Consider the following 25,322-nt stretch of genomic DNA (forward strand, 5'->3'; position numbering starts at 1 on the left):
CCTGTTTCTTGGAGGGGTCGACAATTGCTCCTCCAGTTGAAGGAAGCCCTCTCCACCCATGATTTCACTACATGACTGGTCAAGTCCCAATAACAGCTTAGCCTTTGCCCTTTGTTTGAACTTTTCCATATTGAATTTAGAAAGTATTTTGAGTCTATCCAACTTATAAACAATAAGAAACACAGTTGGTATGCTCCAAGAATTTTTTTAAAGAAATCTGATTTTATTGCCTACCTTTTCTGTTATTTTTTTACGTTATTGTTTTTTATTTATTACTTTTACCCTATGTCCTGTTACCATGTTGAATGTATCAACCAATTGAAAGTGAATGCCTGTTGTGTTATCTTTATTTCATTATGATGCCTATTTTATGTTATTGTCTTAATGTCACACATGCTGTAAGTGACGGTTTCTATAAATAAAGAGATGAGGGGAAAACAAAAACAATAGCTTAGCCTTTGAACATCCCCTGAGAACAACAAGAAACTTTCACCTATCAGCATGAGATTTCAAACGTCTCCTTCCTATCGTTGTGTGTTTATTATTTAGCATCCCTGACGTCAATCCCCCAGCCTCTCCTATTGGTCACTTTCACCGCACCTGTTCGACCCTCCCGCCAATCACCCGTGTCGTTCGGTGTGCTCGAAGATGGCGGTTTCAAGTGCTCCGTATCACACATCATCGTGTTTGAGAGCAGCATAGCTTTATCCCCCGGCCGTTTACACGCACCAGGAGGCAGAGCAAAGCAAGCCGAGCGGCGCTGAGCTGCCTCTAGTGAGACGTTTCTCCATGGTTTGTTCGTCCGAGGAGCTGGTGTCGGTGTCGGCCTGAAGGAGGTTGTGTTATCCGACTATGGCCACCGAGAACAGGGTCCATTTCTGGAGGAGAAACGCAAAGGTTCCCGGAAGGTGCGTTTTCACTCTGTCTGTCTTAATTAACGAGGACTGCATTCATTTTCACGTTTCACGCGGATACCGTCTAAATATCCTAGAAATTACCACCTACTTTGTGTTCAGGGACATGTTAGTAATATCCTAATGTAACATTAGCTGATCAACTCATAATGAAGCACAGGAACAGTTAGCTTAAAGCCCAGCTCTTAAGCCGACTTTAACGTATAAACTGTCACTGTACGTGCCTCAAGAATAATCATTAGTTGGCCATACTGTAGTTGTGGATTTTAATTAATTCACTTGGGGACTTTTCTGTTCTGTGTACCGTCTTGTTTCAGTGTGTGTCTGTATGCTAGCCTCCAGCTGTGAGAGACAGACCGGCTTCTGTGTAGTGGAGGTGTCAGCTGTCAAAGTCCGAGCACCGCCCGCTGTATGCTTTCAGCCTGTGCTGTGCTGAGAGGCTGTGTCACATAATAGGCTGGCTGCTGAGAGAGAGGACAATTAAGAAAAGCTGCACTGCCCTGATGAGGATCCCTGCAGTAATCTCAGATCTCCTTATGTTGTTTATGGGGTTTCTATTAGATGAATCATAAGAGTTCACTGAGGAACATCCTCTTTTGTGGCAGTTTTATTGATGACTAAGATCTTTTGACAGCTCACCCACAAGACACATTTGACCAGGCCATAGTTAATGCTTGATTTACACTTGATTGTCACTAGAGCTGCACCGATAAGTTGATCAATAGAAAGTTAGTTGGCATCTATTTTCATCTCTGATAATTTAGTTTGCCAAATATTTCCTTGGTTGCATCTTCAGTGTGAGGATTTCATGTTTTTCTTTGTCATATCTGATAGTAAACTGAATATATTTGGGTTTTGGACTGTTTGTAGAATAAAACAAGCTATTTGAAAACATCATCTTGGGCTGTGGGAAAATAAAATGAGCAGGTTTTATCAGGTTTTTTTCTGATATTTTCTAAATAATATGATTAATGAATGTATACAGGAATTAATCAGCAGATTAACCGATAAGGAAAATAATCATAAATTGCCACACATAACAGGCTTATTACAAAGTAGAGACTATGTGATGTTTTATGGCAAAAAAAAGTATTTTGTTCCTGAAGAGTGAGGAAGCATGTGGACCATGATTCTTTAATTACATTACTTCCTTAATTACAGCCTGAGAATTAGTCTAGTCCCAGCCTGTAAAGTTTGTTCAACTGGTATCATTATAATGGGCACTGAGGGGCTGCAGGTATTCTCACACTATCTTTACTTTTACTCTCCTTAGCCTGTACACGTGTGTTGGTTAGTGGAAAATGAAAACTCATCAGGCTTCAATGATACGATGCTGTGTGTTTATGTGTTTATTCCTGTGTTATGTGTTTATTCCTATATTAGCCTTTGTGTTTCTATTTCTGTCAGGACTCTGAGTTGGTGTCCTGCCCAAGCTCTATGCAACTACTTGACAGAGAGGGTGGAGCAGAGAAAGGGAGGCCAACTTGTTTGGCAAATCTGAGAAGAGAGGATCTCTAAGGAGAGGGCGTTGTTGTCCATGTCACACACTGATCTCTCTCAAACTGTGGTGGGTGGAAAGCCTGGAAACCCAAACACAAACATATGTTGGAACAGGAAAGCCAGCAGCTAGTCTTGCTGCCTGTCCATGAGCAGCTCCTGATAAAACAAGTCTGAGGCTTGTAAACAAGAGTCTCTGGCACTGCCAGATAACCAGCAGGCTCAGTTCTCAGCCACCAGGCTTACTGTCAGTTTATTCATGCAAAGGATATGAATGAGGTTGATGCCTTTTAGCCTCGAGCGTGAGAGGACACAGTTTAACAAAATCCACATACTAGAAGTGATATTTGTTGCTTTGTGATATCCACACAAGCCTCTCAGCTACTTTGAATGAAGCGCTTATCACAACTGAAATTTTTGTCGCACTAATGGACATTTTGAATAAATGGTGATATTAGATCTAGATTTTGACCATTACCATGGCAAAAGGAAAGAATAATCATTAGAATATTTGAGAGATGCAACAATTAGTTGATGAATCAGTTGCCAGCTATTAAATCAATTGCCAACTATTTTGATAATCAATTAAACATTTGGAGTTGTTCTTTAAGAAAAAACTGTTCTGGTTCCAGCTACTCAAATGTGAATATTTTATGGTTTCTATGATAGTAAACTGAATATCTATGGGTTGTGGACTGTTGCTCGGGACAAAAGAAGACATTTGAGGATGTCACCTTGGGCTTTGTGAAACAGTGATAGACATTTTCCACAATTTTCTGACATTTTATAGACCAAACAACTAATTTTAAACGTTTAAACGAGAAAATAATCAACAGATTAATCAATAATGAAAATAATCGTTAGTTGAAGACCTAGAAAATTCCTTTGTTCCAAATCTGTAAACAGAATTCTTCTCAAAGGCCACAGGTATCATTCAGTCTCTCTGTCTCTTTGTCTCAAAAGTAAAACAGGTTTATAGGAAAATTCCTGTTTTACAAGACTGTAACTAATAACTGATTTGTGCTGTTACACAGGCAAGGACATGCATCCTTGCTCCAATTATAATACTGTGTAACCACAATTTTAACTGGCGTTTGATTGTTGAGCATGCATTACTGGATCCAATATAGAATTTTTAGATAAAAGTTTGAATGGAGGTATAAAGTCAGTGGAGGCGGCTGCTGCTCTTGGCTGTCTATAAAGGAAAAGAGATAAGGGAGCGTTATTGGCACTGTGCCCTCAGTGTCAGTGCAGTGTGTTGCTGGCCCAGGTGCCATCCTACAGTACGAGTCTTGACTGTGTCTGCTTTGGGTCATCACAGAGTGGGAAGGAGGGAGAGATTCCTGCATCCGCTGAACATAATGCACACCAAAGGGTGGTGAAGAATGCTGGAGCTCTACAAGCTGTCCCCTAGGTCTGTTTAATACACAATAAGAACAGCACAATCTACACAAGAGAGGGATGTAGGGCTGTGCAATATGACAATATATATCGCGCAACAATCACAAACGTCTATTCGGTTCATATTATGCTCTATCGTTTATTTCATTGTGACGCATATCACACTCTTTATGGAAATATTTTTCATCATTTGGTGTTTGTCCATGTTTTGCACAGATTACATTAATAAATTATTCTTCTTAGCTTTTTACTTGCAAAGCTTTTATCACACTTAAAGTAACCCTCCAACTGTCCACCGCTGTCTGTCTCTCCTCTGCTGCGCGTCACACACATGGAGGGCTGTGTCCTAAAATGTGCTATATCAGGATAGGTATCTTTATTGGGATATGAAATGACCTATATTGGGATATGAGATTTTGGTCACATCGCCCAGCCCTAGAGGAAGGTATAGTGTATTTAATAGGAGGGAGGAACTTGGCTGTCATCTATTGGTTAAAGGCAGAATGTGAAGCTGTGTTGACTGAATGTAATGGCAGTGGACACAATGTGTACTGCAGCTGTATCCCCAACACAGTGCATGAACATTGTCATTTTCGGCTATGGTGCTCTCTTTCCTATGATCCGTTGTTGTCTGTTTTTTAATTAGTGAACAGATTTTAAGGGATTGAGCTAGAGGTGAAGAGATTATTCTGATAGTTGATCAACAGAAAATGTATCTGCACCTATTGTGATAACTGATGAATAGTTTTTTATGATAGTAAACCGAATGTATTTGGGGTTTTGGACTGTTGGTCAGACAAAACATGCAATTGGAAGATGTTACCTTGGACTTCAAGACATTTTTCATCTGACATTTTATTGACCATATGCAGATTAATCAATAATGAAATTAATTTTTATTTGCAGTCCTAGATTGAGTGACTTACTGCAGTGCATCTACTCAACTAGGGAAAGTATGATAGAAGGAGCAACACAGATAAGGACAGGCCAGGTGTCAGCCAACTTTCCTCTGAATAACTGATCTGCTGAGAAGTCAAGTCTTTGACTGTTGGCACAAGTTAGGACAAAGGCTGTGAATCTGCATGTGTCTTTCTGCACAGAGGTGACAGCATATAACATGTCATCTTCTACAGCGTACAACCTGTATATGGAGCACAGCATCCACCTCTCGACCCACGACTACGACGAACGTAAGTGCTCAACACAACTGGACTGCATGGTGTTGTGTCATCCACATGGATGGATTTTGTTTGTGTCACTCCCATTTTCAGTTTGGTTTGGTTTGCAGCTGATTATTTCATGCTTCGAGTTTGAACATGAGTACCAATGTAACAGTGTTGACATTTATGTTGTTCAGCTACTTGAGAGATTTTCAGTGTTTTATTGCCCCTTTTTGCACTTTTATTTTTGTGTTTGTTTTGTTTTTGTTTATTTTTCTTTTGGCAATATTATCTCATAAAGTTCCCTGTATATTAATTACCAATGCTGCTCAACTTTTTTCTCGACTTTTCTGTCTTCTTTTTCTTTTTCTGTCTGTTTGATCTCTCAATTTGTCCCTCTGCAGGTATCCCAAAGACACAAAGCCTAAATTCAACAATCTCAAGTCTAAAAAGGCCTCTAGCTTCCACGAGTTCGCCTGCAGCACCAACGATGCTTGGGACATCGATGATGAGGAGGATGAGGATTTCCTCAGGACCCCTGCCCCCACTTCATCCCTGCCATCAGGCCTTCACTCTATATCTATGCAGGTAGCTGCCACACATCATGCTTGGGTTTATAGACAAGTTTTGACATTAAATGGGCATAAAACATTGAGAGGGGGCTTTTTCCACTGTTACTACTGTTTATACTATTTGTATCTGGGCTGATAATGGTATTCATTTGAAAAACCACCCTATTTTAATGTGATGAAGTGATCTCAACTACAGTCTTTTTATCACAAAGTGATTATTTATGGTAAGATGTGGACACTGGGGAGATACTCTGATGTGTTTCCTTTGTCCACTCTGCAGCAGCAGAATCAGGTCGGTGATACAGAAGATGGGGTGTCACACAGGCTGGCACCTCCCAGGACAGACAGTCATACCCTGCAGAACGTGCAGGAGGAAGACACTGAGTGCGAGCATGTCAGTGGCAAGGTTGTCAAGTCTAAAAGTGAGGCCCAACTCAACACGTCCTCAGGTATGTGGGTAATATGCAGCAACAGTTCATTGGGCATTAATAACCACTGAGCAGCTTATCAGCTGATTCTTAGTGGAGCTAATTACAGACTTTGTCAGGAGGGACTTCACAGTGCAGTTAGGGCTGGTGGGATTGCATCAGGCTGTCTAGTCTAATATAAAATTAAAATGAAATGATTAGCTCCATGTGCACTTATAAATATGTGATTTCAGTGATACAGACAAATGCTTCTGGTCAAACTACCAATGGGTTTAATAAAATTGTTGGGCCTCATACTACATGTGCATGAGACAAAGGCAGGCCTGCATGCAACTCACAAAACCTGATAACAAAAAAGGGCGCCCAGTAGAACAAAGGGAGTCCGTTTTGGACTCCATATCCCAACATGCACTGCTCAGTTCACACCTAGGTGTTAAACTGGAAACTGTTGTCTCTCATTGGTAGAGACACTTCAAAACAGGAAGTCACGGCAACACAGCCGTGATGTCACCGTCCCTTAAAAACTTAATGCACCCAGAAAAATTCGCACTCCATGGTAACTGAGCTGGAGTGAAGTTCTGTCCCTCCGTGAACCGGTTTACTGAAGGAGGTAACCCCGTGCAAGTGCTTTTCCCCTACTGACTGGAAGTTTTTCCCCTCGCTGGACGAGTTGAAACTTCGACCCATGTTCAACTGAACACAATTACCAGATCCGAGGGAGACTGCTGCTGCTGCAACCCAGCACTCTCACGGCCTGCAGAAGGAAGAAACGGATTTCTACAGGAAGACACGGATAACTTCTCTGCCCCACTCTTCAACCAAGTCGACTCTGCTGTGTCCTCTGCGACGCTGCCAAGGATCAGCTTACCGTGAAACCCACCGACAGAGCGCGAGGACAGCCCCGTCAGCATCCGAGCTGAGGAACCAAGCCGGACCAAAGACAGACTCAAACACACACTCTGCTCGCTTTCTGACGCGACCAAGTAAGAGGTTTAAGTCTGGGCAGAGACAGTGTTAGATTGTGTTTTATTTTCACCTTCAGTGCTGTTGTGTTAGCTTTTAGCTTTTTAAGCTTTTTGTGTGAATTGATGGACCGCCAAGTCCCTTTGTTCTTCTTTACTCTGAGGAGTATTTGAAGTTTGCTGCCTGTGTTCACTATGCTAGACTGTTTTGTGTTTATCCCACTCGGGACTACTGCTGTGTTTGTGCCACCGTTAGTGAGAAAGTAAGTTGCTTTGTTGATCAAAAACCAGACAATGTGCGTCACAGACATCCGTAGCCATCCGTACACGCGCTCTCTGTGGACAAAGGAATTGCTTCTCTCCCCCTCATGGTCGCTTTCCCTTCTCTTTCTTCCCTCTCTTGTGACTAACCCACACACGCGTGCACACGCACATATACACACACATCGTCTTACACATCTGATGGTCAGATAATGTGGGACACAGCCCCTCGTTATCCACCATCAGACACGTGTGTTTTAAACGGAATTGGGTAAGAGCAAGAGGCCAACCACCAGGCGGCGCTATCTTGCTATTGTCTAACCAAGACCATGGATGTATTATAAGATCTGGATACTGGACTAAAAATGGTGCCCATTCAGTCCTATAGGATTTGCTTGGCTGGCACATACCCCAAATAAAGTTTCTAGCTTCCAGGTTTGCTTCCGCGTTGTGCGGCACACTGAATATGCACAGTAGTCTTTCCCCCACTGGCCCCGACTGCAAGTTCCGGCTCGGCCCATAGACTTAACATTGTGATGACATCACAGATTTTTAAATCTCTTTTCTTGGCTTGAGGAAAGTTTTACAAATATAAAACCTCCATGGATCAAAGGTTCATAATAGAAAGAGTCATAATTGACATTGTTTGCAGTTTGAGGTGTCCTGTCAACAGCTTTACAGACATCTCTTTTACAATGGTGGTTTATGGGGAAAATACTTTTTGGGCTGCAGAGGGATTGCAATACCGCGAGTGGCCACTGGGAAAAATTGGCTGCAAGGATAAGTGGCGGCGCCCTATCCAGCTCTTATTATATATCCATGACCAAGACACAGTGTTCACTTCTGCTATTTGGTTCTCGCGTGACTTCACATCTGCTATCCTTAAAATCACGTGATGTCGTCTAACAAGACCATGCCAGTCATCTTAAATCTTGTGCGACCTCATCTCACAAGATCACGGTCACCATCTTGCCCACACACAGTCGTGTGGCTGCGGTCGAAAAGTTTTTTTTTTTATTGACAATCTGAAACAAACAAGGCACCTTTTTAATGTCATATTCAATTTAGTCCTTCTGCCTCAGGTTGAGTAAAGTAAAAGGAAACCAACAGTAAAAAAACAGAATAAAGATAGGTGTAGATGAAAAAAATAACAATGACATGGAACAAGAGCAAAAAATAAATAAAGTATACAAAAAGCAGGGCTATTTCAGATCAATTTAAATCTTTCTAATAATGAAAAAGTTTAAGGACTTTCTTGTCATTAACAAGTTTTAGAGACTTACCCAAAAGTTTTAACTCATTCTTCCAATGGTTTAAATTAGCTTTAAATTAGTTTAGCTTTGAAGTATCTACATTTATGTATAAAGAACTTTCCCAGTAATAACAGAATATTGAGGACAAAATCAAAGTTCCTGTTTTCAACAAATACACCAAACTTGATTGTCTTCACTTTCAGGGGTGACAATTCTATCTCCTTGGACTGTAGCCAGCCCTGCATATCACTCCAGAAAGACTGCACTGATTCACAATGGAAAAACAAACACACAATTATTCATATCTAAGTTAAACTTCATTCTTAGGAAATCATTTGTTTGGTAAATCTCATTTAAAATTTTGAAATTAACCTCTTTTACTTTGGGAGGGAGTGGAAATGAGAAGTATCGATTTCTTATTTCTTAACCTCTTCAGCTCCAAATTCCTTAAGTATATTTTCTTTTAACTGGGTTTGGATAGCATTCTTTCAATTGCAAATATCTAATAACTCTACTAGTGCATTTATTGTCACAAAAATCTATTCCTTGAATGCAAAGCTGCCTCAGCCCCAGAGAGATCTTTATGTACAGAATGTCTTCTTTAACCATTGACCTCAGAGAGACTGGTATGGCTTTTATCATTCCATTATAGATCTTCACAGTACAGTGGAGTTGGAATTTCTCACAGAACTCATCATGTTGAAACAGATTTCCATTATCATCCATAACATGAACAACAACCCAAATCCCTTTGGACCTCCATTCCTCTAAATATACGGATTTTCTACCGAGCAGTATGTATCTGTTGTTCCACACTCGTGTGTTGTGTGGTGTAAAGTTATGTTCATACAGTAATTTCCAGTAGAGGAGGGTTTGCTGATGGAAATTAGAAAGTTTAACCGGTAATGAGCTACAGTCACAACGTAGGAAAAAGTCTATTCCACCCATTTTCTGAAAGATTATATTGGGGATAATAAACCAAAAGGAGTGTTCTTAATAAAAGATTTTAGCCATTTCAATTTCAAAACACCATTCATGATATCAAAGTCGCACCCCCATCTTCATAGTTTTTAACCATATAATTTTTCCTTATGTACTGACACTTATTTCTTCATATGAATTTGAAATTGACACTATTTATTGATTTTTGTCATTCTTTCTTGTAGGGAAAAGGCCGGGTAGATGAGTCTGGATAAACTGTCCATTTTGGATAATAAAACTCTCCCAAAGATTGTAATATCTCACTTCAACCATCTATTTAGGATCTCCTTACATTTGTCTATAGTATTCCAAATATTCATCTTGTCAGAGATAGTTTTATCCTTAGAAATCTCCAAATCTCCAATCACAGACAATCTTCAAATATTTAACCTCTGTCTTAACCTGTATGTTGCATAATGATTGCAGGGGATGTTCATGTAAGGTTAACATTTCACATTTGTCTAAATTTAATTTTAGGCCCGCTTAAGTTTTTGAAAATTGTTTAATAGACTGTAAAGCTAATGGGATTTGGTTTTCATTTTTTAGAAATAAAGCTGTCATCAGCCAGTTGACTTATTATTTGTCTTCCCAGCACATTTAATCCTTCAATATTATCGTTCTTAATCAGATTAGATAGCATTCCTGCAACCATTATAAACAGTAACGGTGAGCTGCCACGTCCTTGACAAATTCCCCTCTTAATATCAAATCTCGAGCAGGTGCCGTGTCCTAGAGCTACCAAGCTATTGATACCATTGTATAGCATTTTAATCAAATTAATAAATTCTCTCCAAATCCAAAATAATATAGAGTATCCTGTATTAAAGGATGTTCAACAGAATCAAATGCTTTATAGAATCTAAGAATAAAACAAACCCTTTTATCTGAAGTGTATCATTATAATCAAGTAAATCTAATATGTCTTATGTCTTAGTTTTATGTTATTATGAATTGATCTTCCTTTCAAAAATCCTGACTGTATCTTACTAATTATGGTGGAAATACCTTTTTTCAGCCTAGCAGCAATAACCCCAGAGAGTATTTTATAATCAGTATTAAGCAACATGACAGGTCTCAAATTATCTAATACTCTTTTATCTTCACCAGATTTAGGGATCAGGGTGATTAAACCTTGTTTCATGCTTGACGTCACTTCTTTCTTTCTCTCTCTTCATACATTCCTTATTGTTATTGTTATGATTGTTATTATTCTGTTCCCCCCTCCCCCTCTCCCTCCCCCCTCTTTCTTTCTCTCTCTCAACCCAACCAGTCAAGGCAGATGGCCGCCCACCAAGAGCCGGCTTCTGCTTGAGGTTTCTCCCCGTTAAAGGGGAGTTTTTCCTTACCGCTGTCGCCAAGTGCTTGCTCATGGGGGAATTTTTGGGCCTTTGTACAGCTTAGACCTGCACTATATGAAAAGTGCCCTGAGATGACTTTTGTTGTGATTTGGCGCTATATAAATAAAAATGGATTGATTGATTGATTGATTAAAGCTTTAAATAACAAATTTCTTACTTCTTCCAAAACAACTGGTAGAAGTTGGCTGTGAGCCCATCCATCCCTGGTGATTTGTTTGAAATCATTTTCAAGATAATTGAATCTAATTCCTCAATTTTAAGATCTGACTCACATAAATCCTTGAAAGAATCCTCAATACATGGGATAACATTCTTTATTAATACTCTCTCTCTCTTTTCAAAGAGAGTATTAGCCTCTACTAAAGAATAATCTGAGGAATACAATTAAGAGTAAAATGTAAAAACTTCTTTTTCTATACACCTGGAATCTTTGCACTCTACCCCATTTATCATTAGACTCATAATTAAATTCCTCTGTTGTCTACTTTTTTCTAAGTTACTGAAATAGGAGGAGTTCTTTTCCCCTACCTCAATCCATTTCGCTCGTGATCTTATAAAGGCACCCTGAGCCCTTTCAAGATGAAGATCATCTAACTTGACTTGCAGCTCCATCAATCTGTTTTTTTCCTGACTGTTCAGTTCAGATTTAATACAGCACTGAGCAAATTACTTTCATATTATCTAATTTTCCTGTTAATTCTTTGCAAAAATTCACAGTATATTCTCTAATTTAAAATTTAGTAATTTCCCATTTACCAATATTTCCGTCAATTGATTCATTATCTTCAATGTCCTTTATTATTTCCTAATCTTATTGCAATATTCTTCATTTTATAATAATCTAGCGTTAAATTTCCAATACCCTTTATTTCTGGTTTCTCTCACTATGGGTTCTAAAACTAGTTCTATAAAACAATGATCCGACAGAGTTGCCTTGGAGAATTTAGTTTTTTGAGCATGTCTCAGGATGTTATCACTCACTAACCAATAGTTAATTCTAGATTTGCTCCCACCGGTAGGCTTAAACCATGAATAACATTTTACCCCTGGATTTATTCTCCATATATCATTAAAGTTGTTATCTGTCATAAATCCTTCAACAATGTCGTTACGTTGTGGTTTAGCTAATCTAGGAGGCCATCTATCTTCCCATTCGTCTGGCGTCATGTTCCAGTCTCCTCCTACTAAAATAACATCAGTAGGGTACAGCATTTTAAGATCTGAAATCACAGTTGTTATATTTTCCATTAGTGTTTTGTTTAACCCAACATTGTTATAACCATATACATTAGTTATTATAAGAAACAGACTTTCAATTTTCAATACCACCGACACCCAGTGACCATCTCCATCAGCTCTGTGAGTCATTATTTTTCCAGGGCATTTGTTAAAGCAAATTGCCACACCTCCTGACCGGTTAGAGCCATGACTGAATAAGATCCTGTCTCCCCGTTGATTAGTCCAAAAAGTTGTGTCCACATCAGAGGAATGAGTCTCTTGTAAAAGCAAACAATGAGATTTTTGCCCTTTACAAAATAAAAACAGTGCTTTTCTCTTTGCAGTGTCTTTCAAGCCCCTAACATTTAATGAACCAAATGAAATTTAAACATTTACAATTGAAACTAGAACAAAAGTGAACAAAAATTAACTTCAAGTGTAGCAATCGTTCACTCAGCCCACTGGATGAACACTAACTTTTATAGGGCTTGATCGTCCCATTAATGATTTCTCCACTCTATCACATTCATCAGCGTATGATTTCACCTGCCAACCTTAATTCGTTATTCTTCAATGTATCCATGTGAGCCACGAAAAAAGGCCAGTTTTCCAGCCCTCCTGGCTTCATCAATTTGGGGCCACAGCTTTCTCCTCTCCTCCCAATCCTCCCTTGGTAACACTTCAGCAAAACAAATGCCTTTATCCTTGCAGATGAGAGAGTTTTTGCTCCGACGCCAGATTTCTTCCTGCACTCGTCTTTGTGTAAACAGAACGATGACATGTCTGTTGTTATTGTCCATCTTTCTCCCGACTCTGTGTGCGACATCAACTGCTTCTTTTTTTCATTTCTGGGACAACTTTACCAAGGATTTGGATGACTTGTGTTCTGATATCTTCCTCTTTTTTCTCTTCCAAGCCCGGATCCAGAGGCACCACCTCATCCTGTATCTTTCTTGTTCTCTGACTCTCTCCTTGAGTTTGTTGTTCTCTTTACATAGTTGGTCGTCTTTTTTCTTCAGGTCATTGACTTTCTTTTTACATTCTTTCATCTCTTCAGTGTTAAACTGAACTGCCTTTGCTAAGCTAGCAATCATAGCACTACTTTGTTTTGTTTGCATGCTTAAGTCGGCCAGCTGCTCATCCACTGTCTTTTCAAGGCTTAATATCGCCTCTAATATGGTTTTGTTAGAGACTTCTAGATTCTCACCATCATCTGTTGGCTTGGGTTTCTTCTCCAATAGCTTCTTACTTGGTGTTGTCAGTAGTGCAGTCCATGCTCCCTCTTGCTTAGCATAGTTACATCCATTGCATAGTCATGCTCCGCTTCTCGACCACCTTCTTTTCTTTCCACATTAGGCGGCTTTTCCTGTTGTTTTAGGTCAATTTTCAGTTTTGCAGGTTGAATCAGCTTTTGTGTGTTTGGATCACTATTTTATGTATTTTTTCTGTGAAAAAGGACAGATTTAAATATGTCTTACTTACGTTTACACTTTGTTTTGTGAAGTATGCTTTACTGTTCCGCCACAAGATGCGCTAGTTGTACGCGTAACGCCTGGGACACACTGGATGTGTAAACCTCAGCAGTGCGTGTACGTCGCTGAACTGCCGCGACTCTCATGCTTGCAGCGTCCACACAGGAAGCGAAGTGTGTCCCAGGGGTAACGCCTGGGACACACTGGATGCGTGAGCAGCACGTGTGCGTCACGGAACCTCTTGCTTTTCATTTCGGCACCCATGTTAACAGGTTAGAGCAGCCACACAGCCCGCTGCTGCTGCGTCACGTCATCTAGAGATACGAGGTCTCGCCTATTCTCTCCGCATGATGCATGCAGTTCTCAGCAGAAATAGACAGGGAACATGATAGAAAGATAGGGCCGCCAGCGGCAGAAACGCCGCAGCAGACACGCTTCCTATGTGGACTTTTTACTTATTTGAACTGTGGTTCCTGTACATCTGCCTTACCACAGCTGCTTAGCTAAGGTAGCTGTAGGTTTTCAGGAGCATCATGGTTAATATAAAGTTATTTTATATTTTATACTGGTTGCTCATTCTGGTCGATACACTATGTTATTGTTGTAAAATGGTTAAATGTGATATGTTGGTATTTTTGAATGACCAGTGTTGTTTATATAATGTATATATTATTGTTTGTATTATGTAGGAGTGTTCATGTATGCAGTGGAGCAGAGAAGGCTAAACAAAAGCTTAAAACAGTGAAGTTACTGCTAAAGTATATTTTGGGAAGCTGGTTACAGCAGCAGTAATAGTGTGTAAGTTTTAGTACACAGATTTTACAGCAATATTTGGTAACTTAATTATTACTGGTAATAACAACAGATTGGTGTGTAGAAGTTATACATTGCTACTATAGCATGAACCGGTGACAGTTCATCAATGTTGTGTTGTTAATGAATGAATTGTTAAATTTCTTATGTGAGGATTATTGTGAACAAGAGACTTATGGTTCAAGTCTAAAAGAAAGAGAGAAGATGAAATTTGTTTCATAAAAAACAGAACAGCCTGCTGAACGAACACAACTAACGTCTCCTGTCTCTGATTCCCTGTATAAAACAGGACATGTCTTCTGCATACAGGTAATTCATGCCTGAGGCCTGTAACATGTTCATCTTGACAACTTTGAGTGGAGAGTCACCAACTTTAGACTTAACTTTGGGACAAGATTTGATGAGCTCCAACAAATGTCAACCCACCATCTTGCGGCCAACCTGCGGTTGAAAAGTCCCTCCTATCCTAACCACTTTTTCTTGACCTCGATGGAAAATTTCACGAGGTCAAGGACAGATATGAAGGAGAATTCATAAGGACTTAACAATGTTCTGAAGATGGACTACAAAAAGTGCATCTTAAATGCTTCGTCCCGGTCGTTCTCACCCTTTCATGCAGGCTATATAAACGTGGACAACACAGTGAAAAATATCACTTCATTGCCAAGGTCGGAATTGAATTAAAAAAAAGGAATATAGGCTAGGTATGAAAGATAGACAAAACATGTTACTACTGTACATATCATCATTCTCAAGTTTCAAACATGATGAATTAAAAACATCATCTGACTAAAAATATCTCATATCCCTTTCTCTTGAAAGACAGACTTCTGTGTTGTGGTTAATATGCCGATTATGATCTGTTATTAGCTTATAATGCATATAATAGCCTAAGAACCACCACATACAACTCAAACACCTTGAAATGTTGACTTGTTTGTGCTTTAAAGTTGTTATGGTTGATACAGGCTGTGGGTCTGTTTCCCCTTCGTCCAAATCTCTGTTCAACTTGTTTGATAACAGGATAAACAAATATACAATGAATTATTTTGTTTCCGTTTTTTGTGTGAAGAAACAGCGTCTGGTGATTTAAATAATGAAGTTACGCTGCTGTGCCTGGTGCGTAAATGCACCGAGTGTCTCTCTTAATGTGGGTGATCCCTGCAAGTATATAATAAACTCAAGCAACATTACAGCCTTTTTAGTGCCAAATTCCATCATTTTGTCATGATCCATCCACTGCAGCTCAACAGGGAAACACTGCACAGGGAAAGAAAAAAGGAGAAAGCAGTGTAATTTCACTGATTATTTAAATCTCCAGACATGCCGACAGGACCGGTTGGGATCTAATATTAATTGTTTATTGAAGGTGTTTCCTGGTTGAGCTGCAGTGGAAGGATTATTAAATACCTGCAGCAATCAACCCCACCCCCCACCCCACCCCACCCCCACCCTGCAGCAGAAATGATAAGTGCGTTTCCCCATTAAGATACGCTGTGTGCATTTACGCATGAGGCACAGAAGCATAACTTCATTGATTATCTATCTATCTATCTATCTATCTATCTATCTATGCTGTAGCAAGCATAGTCAATGACAGTGTGTTTGTAAAGATGCAGTAGGGCAGATACTATACATATAGCTATAAAAGTGAAAAACAAGTTGTTTTCTGGTTTTGGTTTAATTTCTATTCCAATTGCCGATTTGAAGACAAAAACAGGAAAAGCATGTGAACTTCTGTTTTTTAATTCACACGAAAAACATATAATGCATTGTATATTTGTTTATCCTGTTATTAAACAAGCTGAACACAGCTTTGGAAGGGGGATACACGGACCGCTGTGGATGTGTAATGTGGGTTTAATTCTTTGAGTTTTGTGATTGGTGCGCAAGGATTTGTGGGACGAGATTATCTCCTTTCCTTTCGTAAAGGATGGTCGAGTGTACCCTATGCTAAAGGAGATGAAAAAGGAAGCATTGAAGCACCTTTCCTTAGCATTTAGAGAATTAGACTAGCTCTTATCATGGCTGCCACTTATATACTTCCGGGTCATTTCACTCAGTTAGGAACCTTCCTAAGCAAAAAAGACTATTCGACTGCAGCCCGAGACACACACATACCCACTTACACTCCCATACTCTCACACACACACACACATGCAGTCACCTGCATGTGTTCAACCATGTACAGCTTTGATGATGTATGTTTGCTTAGGTAGGATTAGATTTTAGAACAGTGGTTTATTGATCAGAGCATTTGTTAACTTTGTTAATTTTGCTAAGTTCAATAAATACTGCTATACCTTTAAAGAGAAGTCTTTTGTCATTATTGTTTTATATATTTTGAAAAGTGGCTGATTGAGGGAGTCAGAGCTCAAATTCATACCTTCTTTGTTCACCTATGAATATTGATATCAGTCAGATATTAACATTCTAGGTGAACTCTTTTATGAGACCTTATTGTTTGGTTATTGGTCCTGGTTTCTAGGTGGTGCCCCGTTATTATTCATCCATATTAATAATTTTATTGTTTTTTATCATTAACAATTATCTGATTATTAATTATTGCTAATAACCAACCGTGCTCCTCACAGATCTGACAGTTGTGTCCCCCTGTGAGGCTCTTTAACAGTTGGTGCCTCGTATTATTAATTAATATTAATAATATTGATATCATAATTCATAATTATCTATGATAATTATGAATAATTTCTAATAACCAAACGCACTCCTACCAGTCCCAACAACATCAACACAATAGGACTATGTAGTAATAGTGTATCTTAAGCTGTCTTTATGAAAAAAGAGTAATTAAAGCTTACCTCCACTCTAATAATACTGTGTGCTCTTAACCCCCAGCAGCTTCAGTGGAGTGTGTTTTTTACCTAGCTGCAGCTGTATGAAACTATGTGTTTGTGAGGCAGGATGCTGCTAAAAGAGAACGTTTGAAAATCTTTTATAATGTCAAAATGTCAACAGGTGTCAGTAGTCGTGGATTAGGTTGGCCCATGCCCCTATGAGTCGGTGTGTTGCCTTAAACACTTAGACAGGGCTTCTGGCTATTCACAAGTCCAGCTGACTTTTAAATTGTCCAGCTGACTTGTAAATTGTGAGGGTATTCAACGGTCACCTGCACCTCTATTCAGAAGTCACCTGGCTTCTAAATATTCAGGCTATTCACAAGTCACCCACTGAGCTTGTGCCATCAGGGCCCCAAGGCAACAGCCTAAGGCACTCATAATCTCTAATATCTTTTAAATCACCTCTTAAAAATGTAAAGATACCATTTCATCCATTTCATGTGCTTTTTTTACAAAATAAAGACCAAGAACTGATCTAGAAGAGTTTTTAGAATTTTGCTATGAATTTATTATTGTAGGGCCTTCTTATTTAACTTGTTTATCCCATTCCATGTCTATTATTGTTGTATTTATCTCTGTATCATTAGCTTTTCTCACTTTGCTTGTGTGTCTCCTCCAGTTCGCTCCACACTGCAGAAGCAGCAGTCTCTCCCAGTTCGTCCCTTCATCCCACTGGTGGCTCGCATCTCAGACCAAAATGCATCAGGGGCACCACCCATGACAGTGCGGGAGAAGAGCAGGCTGGACAGATTCAAGCAGCTGCTGGCTGGTCCCAACACTGACCTAGGTAAGAGAACAACAAAGTCAGAGCCAGACTTGCCTGTCTCTGTTTGTTGATCTCTGCTGTAGTGTTCTATACAGTGTTGACAATGTGTGTTTATATCTTTGCACTGTTATAGAGGAACTCCGGAAGCACAGCTGGTCGGGCATACCGAGAGAGGTCCGGCCAATCACATGGAGACTTCTCTCTGTAAGTCTCATGACCTGCAGTTTTATAATATCACATGTGCTGCACTTCATCTGGGCGGCATTCCGTCTCAGTAGTAGTAGATTTTTAGTTTCTGTGAAGCCAGTTGCATTCCTTTTTAAGACTGCTCACATAATGTCAAAAGCCTTATCTTATGGCTGGTTTTGTTCTTTTTCACTAAAACACATAATTAAAAACTGTTTCTCCTCACTGGCACTTTTGCTTTGGTATTTTCTCTTCTTTCCCTGGTCTTGGACAGGGCTACCTGCCAGCCAACAAAGAGCGCAGAGAGCTGGTGCTAAAAAGGAAGCGAGAAGAATACTTTGGCTTCATAGAGCAGTATTACCACTCCAGAACAGATGAGCACTATAAAGACACATACCGACAGGTAATACTACAGTTACAATTGGTGAATAGAGATGAACTTAAACTGCTACTACTCATCTGTCAAAAAATCAATAAACACCATGTTCTGATATTAAAGGAAACATGCAAAAACATTTATTATCTCTTCCTGTTAGATCCACATCGACATTCCAAGGACCAACCCTCTGATTCCTTTGTTCCAGCAGCCTGTAGTACAAGAGGTAAGATCAGAATTACTGAACAGCTGAATTGCATGTGGGTCTTTTGTCAGTCATGACTTGAAGATTTTCCTACAAGAGAGGTATTTGCTTGTGTAGAGAGTATGGGGTCTTGAACCCACAGTGAAAAGCTGAACTTTGTGCATTTTTGTGTTGAGTTTGTTTTGGTTCACAAGAGTCCGTGTCACAAAGAAAGATTAGTGAGTTAGCCAGCTATCTTCTGGTTTTTAGTTATCAAGAAGTAAGCTCCCTTTTAAAATGCATGCATGCACGTACACAAACACACACAGATGCACACACTGTTAATTAGTTAATTGTAAATTATCAGTTTCCTCTATGTTTTGGCAGCAGGAAGAGCCTTACTTCACTTTCAACTGTTTTTAGGTGTATCATATTTTTTCAAAATAGTTCGTTTAGATTCAAAACAGCAGCTACTCACTCTAGACTACTGAAGTTGTTGAAAATGCTAGTTATATTTTAAATGGCCTATATAATAATTCACACACTCATTTATAACTTTAGCGATTTTTAATATTTGGATACTATTCCCACAGTTTCTATAGCTTCTCAATCTATTCTAGATGTGTGATTATGTCAGACATATTTCACCTCACTGAATATCACCCTTTCCTTTTGGAGTTTCAAGTTCACACAATCTGCATGTAAATCATGCTCCTAAATGTTTTTTGTGAAATGGGCTCCAGGATAACTGATGGACTGTAAGCTGTACTGTACTGTAAGGCTCAGTGATGTGAAGCCAGGCAACCTAACGAAGACACAGTTGAACTTGCTTCATGAACCGATACAGGCCCCTAGACTCATTTTCAAACACCACATGACTTGGCTTTAACTTGTGTCAAATAGTGATGAGTGACATTAGAGATTTTGACAGGAGAGCAAATGTTTAAGGATGGTATTTGCTGTAATTTCATGAATATCAAATAAATGAATACGATCCGTTCAGCCATGATTTAGTTATTAGTAACTGCTGGCTGTCAGATGTTAACATGTCTCCCCTTAAACCAGAAAAACCTTATTGCCTTTATCTGTTGTGCACTGAAGCATGACAGTATCATCTTTGAAATGGTGAATTTTTCTTTTTTTGGTGGGTTTTCAAAACACCAAAGATCTGTTTCCAGAATTACTGGACATTTTGACACTTTTGTCAAAAGTGTGTGTGTGTGTGTGTATATATATATATATATATATATATATACAACAACCAAAAATGAATGTTCTGTTCACCACTACATTTCAGTTGTTGTTTTAAACAGTTGCCTCAGGGTCTTTCTGCAGGTCTCTGTCCAGTATCATCTTCTGTTGCAGCTGACAGTGTAACATCACCTACTGTAGGCTATAATATTCTCTCCACTTATCTTTGTGACGGCTCTGGTGGCATTGATCAGACTCAAATGAGCAATTTATGACAAGTCTGTGCATTTAAGGGAGTTTTTCAAATCCAACTTTAAACACTTTTACAAGCAAATCTCACACAAAAAAGTCAATAGTTTTAGGAGAAAAATATGACAATGTTCTTGAATGAGGCCCAGTGTGTCATTGTCTTTCTTTCCTCAGGTGTTTGAGCGTATCCTCTTTATCTGGGCTATCCGTCATCCGGCCAGCGGTTATGTCCAGGGAATCAATGATCTGGTCACACCCTTCTTTGTTGTCTTCCTGTCTGAGTTTGTCAGTAAGTTTCTTGTTACTTGTGTCTTTCTTCTCCTGGTTTGCACAGTTACGTTTTCTTGCTTGATGTTGATGCTGGTGCTTTGTGTACCTATATTTTGCAATGTTGTTACCACATCTACATTCATAAACATTTTTGAACCAATCTCAATAGAGAGCACCATTCTGAAATCTCACAGTGTTAACTGTATGAGTCAGGCCATTTCTGTTTCATTCAGTGTCATTTGTTCTTCCAGCAGAGGATGTGGAGAACTTCGAGGTGGTAGCACTACCTCTGGACACCCAAAGAAACATCGAAGCTGACAGCTTCTGGTGTATGAGCAAGCTGCTGGATGGAATACAGGTATGCTCACACACATCTCAATGAACACAAACAAATGTTAAAACTGCAAGTTTGTTGAAATTGATATCCTTTCAGGACAACTACACTTTTGCTCAGCCTGGAATCCAGAACAAGGTGAAAGCTTTGGAGGAACTCGTCAGCAGGATAGATGGTAAGCAGGTCACTTCTCAGTCATTGCTTCATCTTCATTATGAAATGTCTATGGTACTCAAGTATAAGAAATAGTGTGTCACATTAGGTTTTAAGTTGCCTTTACTTTGAATTGACATGTTATCTGCTCTTTCCTCCTTAATTTGTGGGTACTATGAGCCCATACATGTAGAAAGTGATAAGAGGATGTGTAGCTGATTCCAGATAGGAGCTATAAGCAGGAAACCCACAATTTTAACTTAACATCTGTGTGTGTGTGTGTGTGTGTGTGTGTTTGTGTTGGTGTGTGTGTGTGTGTGTGTGTGTGTGTGCGCGCGCGTGCGCGTGTGCGTGTGCGTGCGTGCGCACGTCTGTGTCCAGAGGATATTCACAATCATTTTAAGAAGTATGAGGTGGAGTACCTGCAGTTTGCTTTTCGGTGGATGAACAATCTGCTGATGAGGGAGCTACCGCTTCGTTGCACTATCCGTCTCTGGGACACCTACCAGGTAGAGCAGAGTGGGCACCATTATCCAACATTTACAGTATCATTAAATCCAGTACAACAGCAGCCTGAAAAACTTCTAAAGAACCAACACTACTGCAAATATTTATTATTGTTGTTATTGTTATTGTTATTATACAGCATTTGCTAAGTTGCCTGAGTTCAGGTGTCTTTGCTTGTAAGTTTTGGTTATTGGTCAAAGCTGAGATGTAATTGGCTGCAATATTGGGTTTTGTTTTCCACAGTCTGAAGCAGAGGGTTTCTCCCACTTCCACCTGTATGTCTGTGCTGCTTTCCTTATTGAGTGGCGCAAAGAAATTCTCTCCATGATTGACTTTCAGGTACCCTTGTCTTTGTAGTTACCCACACTTTAACTATAGTATGGATAACATTGAAACATGTAACTTCGAAAACCATATACAGAATCTGAATTTATGTGGTTTGAATTCTTCTCTTTGAAATGTCCAGACAATAATCTCAAGTTTTGCAAATTCAAAATTTCCTTTAAGTATTCAGTAGAAATTAAATGTCACCATTATGCATGAACACTTGAATCCACTGATTGACAGTTACCTTTTATGAAATAATCCACATACTGTATATATTTGTGAAATTCTATACATATTCCACCCTTAAACTCCACCTTTCAAAATAATGTCAGTGTTTCAAAATCATTTTCTGTTGCTCTTCAGGGCCTGCTCATGCTACTGCAGAACCTTCCTACAATCCACTGGGGTAATGAGGAAGTGGGCCTCCTGCTGGCTGAAGCTTATAGACTGAAGTACATGTTCGCAGATGCACCCAGCCACTACAAGAGATAGGCCTCCATCCATTCTTCCAAAATCACAGCAGACATAGTACTTTTAAATTTTTAACTCAGACTAGACTGTGACTGGATGGACCCACAGTATATACTCCAGACATCAAGTGTTGTCCCTGAGGTCACATGGAAGAGACTGACATGTGTGCAGTTCCAAAAGACCTGCAGGAAGTTATACCTGAGCCTCCTGACAATCCCACAAACATGATCCTGTGGAAATTAAGTGAATATCCCTTTGGGGTTGGGTTAATGGTGCACCCACCGAGCTCAGTGAATATGGGACTATTTTTCAGTCAATGTACTACACTGTATCAATGGACTGTTAGTGTAAACAGTCACAGCTATACCATCTTGTTTTTACTCATGCAGCACTGATTGTCTTTCTAGTTAGATGTACTTTAGAATAACATGCTGTAACATAAAGGGATGATGAATGTTTGTGAGATCATCCTTTTAGTCAGTTACAGTATCTACAGATTATATTTTTTGCAGATTTGTTTTGGTAGTTGTTTTACAAGGGGAGAAATATTAGCTGCAAACCAGGCAACTACAATATAAAACTTGAAGTCTAATATTTTAATTTAGTCTGACACTGGAAAGCTGTTATAAATAAGATTGACCCCCCCCCCCCCCCCAGAGGTTATTTGTTAGAAGATCTCTGTTTAGGTTTACGGTTACCAAATCTGCACTGTACAATCAACTAATCAAAAGTTCTCTCCAATTCAGAAAAAGTGTATGAGGTCTTAATAAAGTGCTTGCTTGATCTTAAAATTAGAATTTTTGAGGAAAAAAAGATGTACGCAAGTTCATATTGAGTTTTTTTTAGGTGTAAGACCAAAGAGGAGAAAATAGTAGGTACTATGTTGAATTTCAGATTGTAGAACTGATTTTGTATCACTTTGGTTTCAGTATGAATTAGCTGACCTGAAAATGTTAATAGACCAGGAGAAATGGCGACCTTCTAGTTATTGTAGCTTTGGGATTTCACATTCACGTCAGTTTATATGGGTCTTATTTCTAGGGATGCACGATATTATCGGCATGTCATCGGTATCGGCCTATAAAGGCTCCAAAATGAAATACCAGCATCAGCCATTTCTGCCGATTATGAGAGGCCACATGCAGAACCGGGGCTAACGCTAGCAGAGGCTAGCTGGCCTCTCAGCTAACGTTAGCCCCAGCTCTCCATGTGGTTCCAACCAGAGCACTGAGCCCCGGTTTGTTATTAAGGTTAAAGTGGGAAGAAGCAGCGGGTCAGACGGGTAGCGTGAGTGAAGTGGAGCCTGCGGAGGAAGCACCGGGACCGTCAGGGAGAGACAGTCCGTCAAGGAGCTAAGTTCGGCTGCATAGATAGGAAACACCTCCACTGACAGGATGTACCACTCTGTTTGGGGGGGGAAAAAAATCTTTTTGGTTTATAACGGCAGTTGGCAACCAGCGTATTAGGTGCATTACCACCACCTTCTGTTCCGGAGTGTGGACCAGAGATTAAATCCTACACATTTATCCTGTCTGTCTAATGAACTCAATGAAAACTGTACTGCTCCACCCACTTGGCAGGTTCATAAAAGTTTTAAGGCTTCCTAAATTCTTCCTTCATATATTGTCTTTCTTGATCATACTTAGTGCAATCTATGCTTGCATGCATAATAGTCTCCTCAGCCATCTGGAAAAAAATATGCATATATCGGTATCGGCAATCGGCCACAGTGAGTTGGTAATATCGGCATATCAGATATCAGCATAAAATCCAATATTGTGCATCCCTACTTATTTAATGTTGGAACTGACTGAGATTAATCTAAATTTTATTATATTTTAGGCAGTTGTACATACAACTTTAGTTACAGATTGTGGCACACTCCTAGAACTGGTACTAAATGAGATTGGTAGCTACTGGTTTGTTTTGGACCGATGGTTTTGATTTTACCAAACTTTATGCAGAACAAGAGTATCAGTCCTATAAATGATCTATAAAGTATCTTATTAGATACTTGTGGTCACTGTAAGAACTATATTTTCATAACCAGTAGTTAAAATGTTCAATTTCATTATAACACTCCTGAGTTTTAATCATTTTAATAATTGCTTGTGGGGATAAAGACTCTTAAAATGTTGATGCATGTTGGTACTGAAGGACATTGATTAGTCATTAGACATTTAGTCACGCCATCCTACTGTACTTGAGACAGTCCTGTGGACACAGTGCAGCTCAGAATATATGATGATGCCTTTGATTATGAGCATTTGTTATGTATTCCTGTCTTTTCAAGTGTACATGCTCTGTCATCATTAATGCTTGTTTTATATATTTGTTTCAGGTTCAGGTTAGGTTGCTCTTGTATCTGTGACAAGATCCAGGAAATAGTTTTTATACCTGCTTTTTCTGGGGGAATGCGAATATGTGTATGTGTTACTACTCATCTACCTTCAGTAACAGTGATAATTATAACACAATGTTTGTTTAAAAGATATGACAATCATTAGCCTTCAGTACATTCATTTCCCTGTTGTAAGATGTAGATTTAAGGTTTTGCCTTGATTTGCTTCACATTTGAAAATGGAATTGACGCAATTACTTTGTTAGGCTCTAGCAAAGTTTATAAATCAGATCTGCTGTGTAGTAGATGGCTGGCTCATATGCTGGTCATTGTACAACAACTTACATGGAGAAACATTTTCTTGGTTTGAATAAGTGTTAATGTTCAGGAACCTTCTGAAATGTCACTTCACTCATGGCCTAAAGATTTGAGTTACTTAACGGCATTATATAAACCTAAGTGCTACTGAAAAAGCCATGGCACTTCAATAGAAACATTTTACAAAAAAATTGTCTGAAATACTTTTGTGTATCAATCTGTGGTTTATTTGTTGTCTATTTTTGCTTGGTCATACCATTTATGATCTTGTGTTTATCAACCTTGTTTTACTCATCGGAAGCATTTTTAATGTTTTTGTGTGTTACAGTATACTTTTAGCCTTAAGTAGGTTTTATGCTCCTCTTCTTTCAGGTACGCCAACTGATTGTTTCACTACAGGTTGTAATATTTTCACTCATGCCTACCATGATGGTGTTGTTCGCTCTATGCTGTTTTAATGTAAAGGTCATATGTGCTCAAGAAATGATGTTAATTATT

At 39.2% G+C, this 25,322-nt stretch overlaps 1 protein-coding gene across 6 annotated transcripts; it reads left to right on the plus strand.

Moving 5' to 3' along the window:
* Nucleotides 1–607: 607 nt before the first annotated feature.
* On the plus strand, nucleotides 608–23,398 carry tbc1d22b (TBC1 domain family, member 22B). Of its 6 annotated transcripts, XM_042409431.1 has the most exons (17): nucleotides 609–908; nucleotides 1,232–1,432; nucleotides 2,322–2,481; nucleotides 3,733–3,825; nucleotides 4,946–5,002; nucleotides 5,377–5,560; nucleotides 5,825–5,993; nucleotides 17,771–17,938; nucleotides 18,051–18,121; nucleotides 18,378–18,506; nucleotides 18,640–18,705; nucleotides 20,278–20,392; nucleotides 20,625–20,731; nucleotides 20,807–20,882; nucleotides 21,242–21,369; nucleotides 21,611–21,706; nucleotides 22,058–23,398. In XM_042409431.1, the coding sequence occupies exons 4-17, from the start codon at nucleotides 3,797–3,799 to the stop codon at nucleotides 22,184–22,186; spliced, it is 1,524 nt and encodes a 507-aa protein (XP_042265365.1). In that variant the 5' UTR covers nucleotides 609–908; nucleotides 1,232–1,432; nucleotides 2,322–2,481; nucleotides 3,733–3,796; the 3' UTR covers nucleotides 22,187–23,398. The 6 variants fall into 6 exon arrangements, with proteins under 6 accessions (XP_042265363.1, XP_042265364.1, XP_042265369.1 ...); XM_042409433.1 differs by lacking the exon at nucleotides 1,232–1,432; XM_042409434.1 differs by lacking the exons at nucleotides 1,232–1,432; nucleotides 2,322–2,481.
* Nucleotides 23,399–25,322: the final 1,924 nt, after the last annotated feature.

The sequence above is a fragment of the Thunnus maccoyii genome, chromosome 4, assembly GCF_910596095.1.
Source record: "Thunnus maccoyii chromosome 4, fThuMac1.1, whole genome shotgun sequence".
Lineage (NCBI taxonomy): Eukaryota > Metazoa > Chordata > Actinopteri > Scombriformes > Scombridae > Thunnus > Thunnus maccoyii.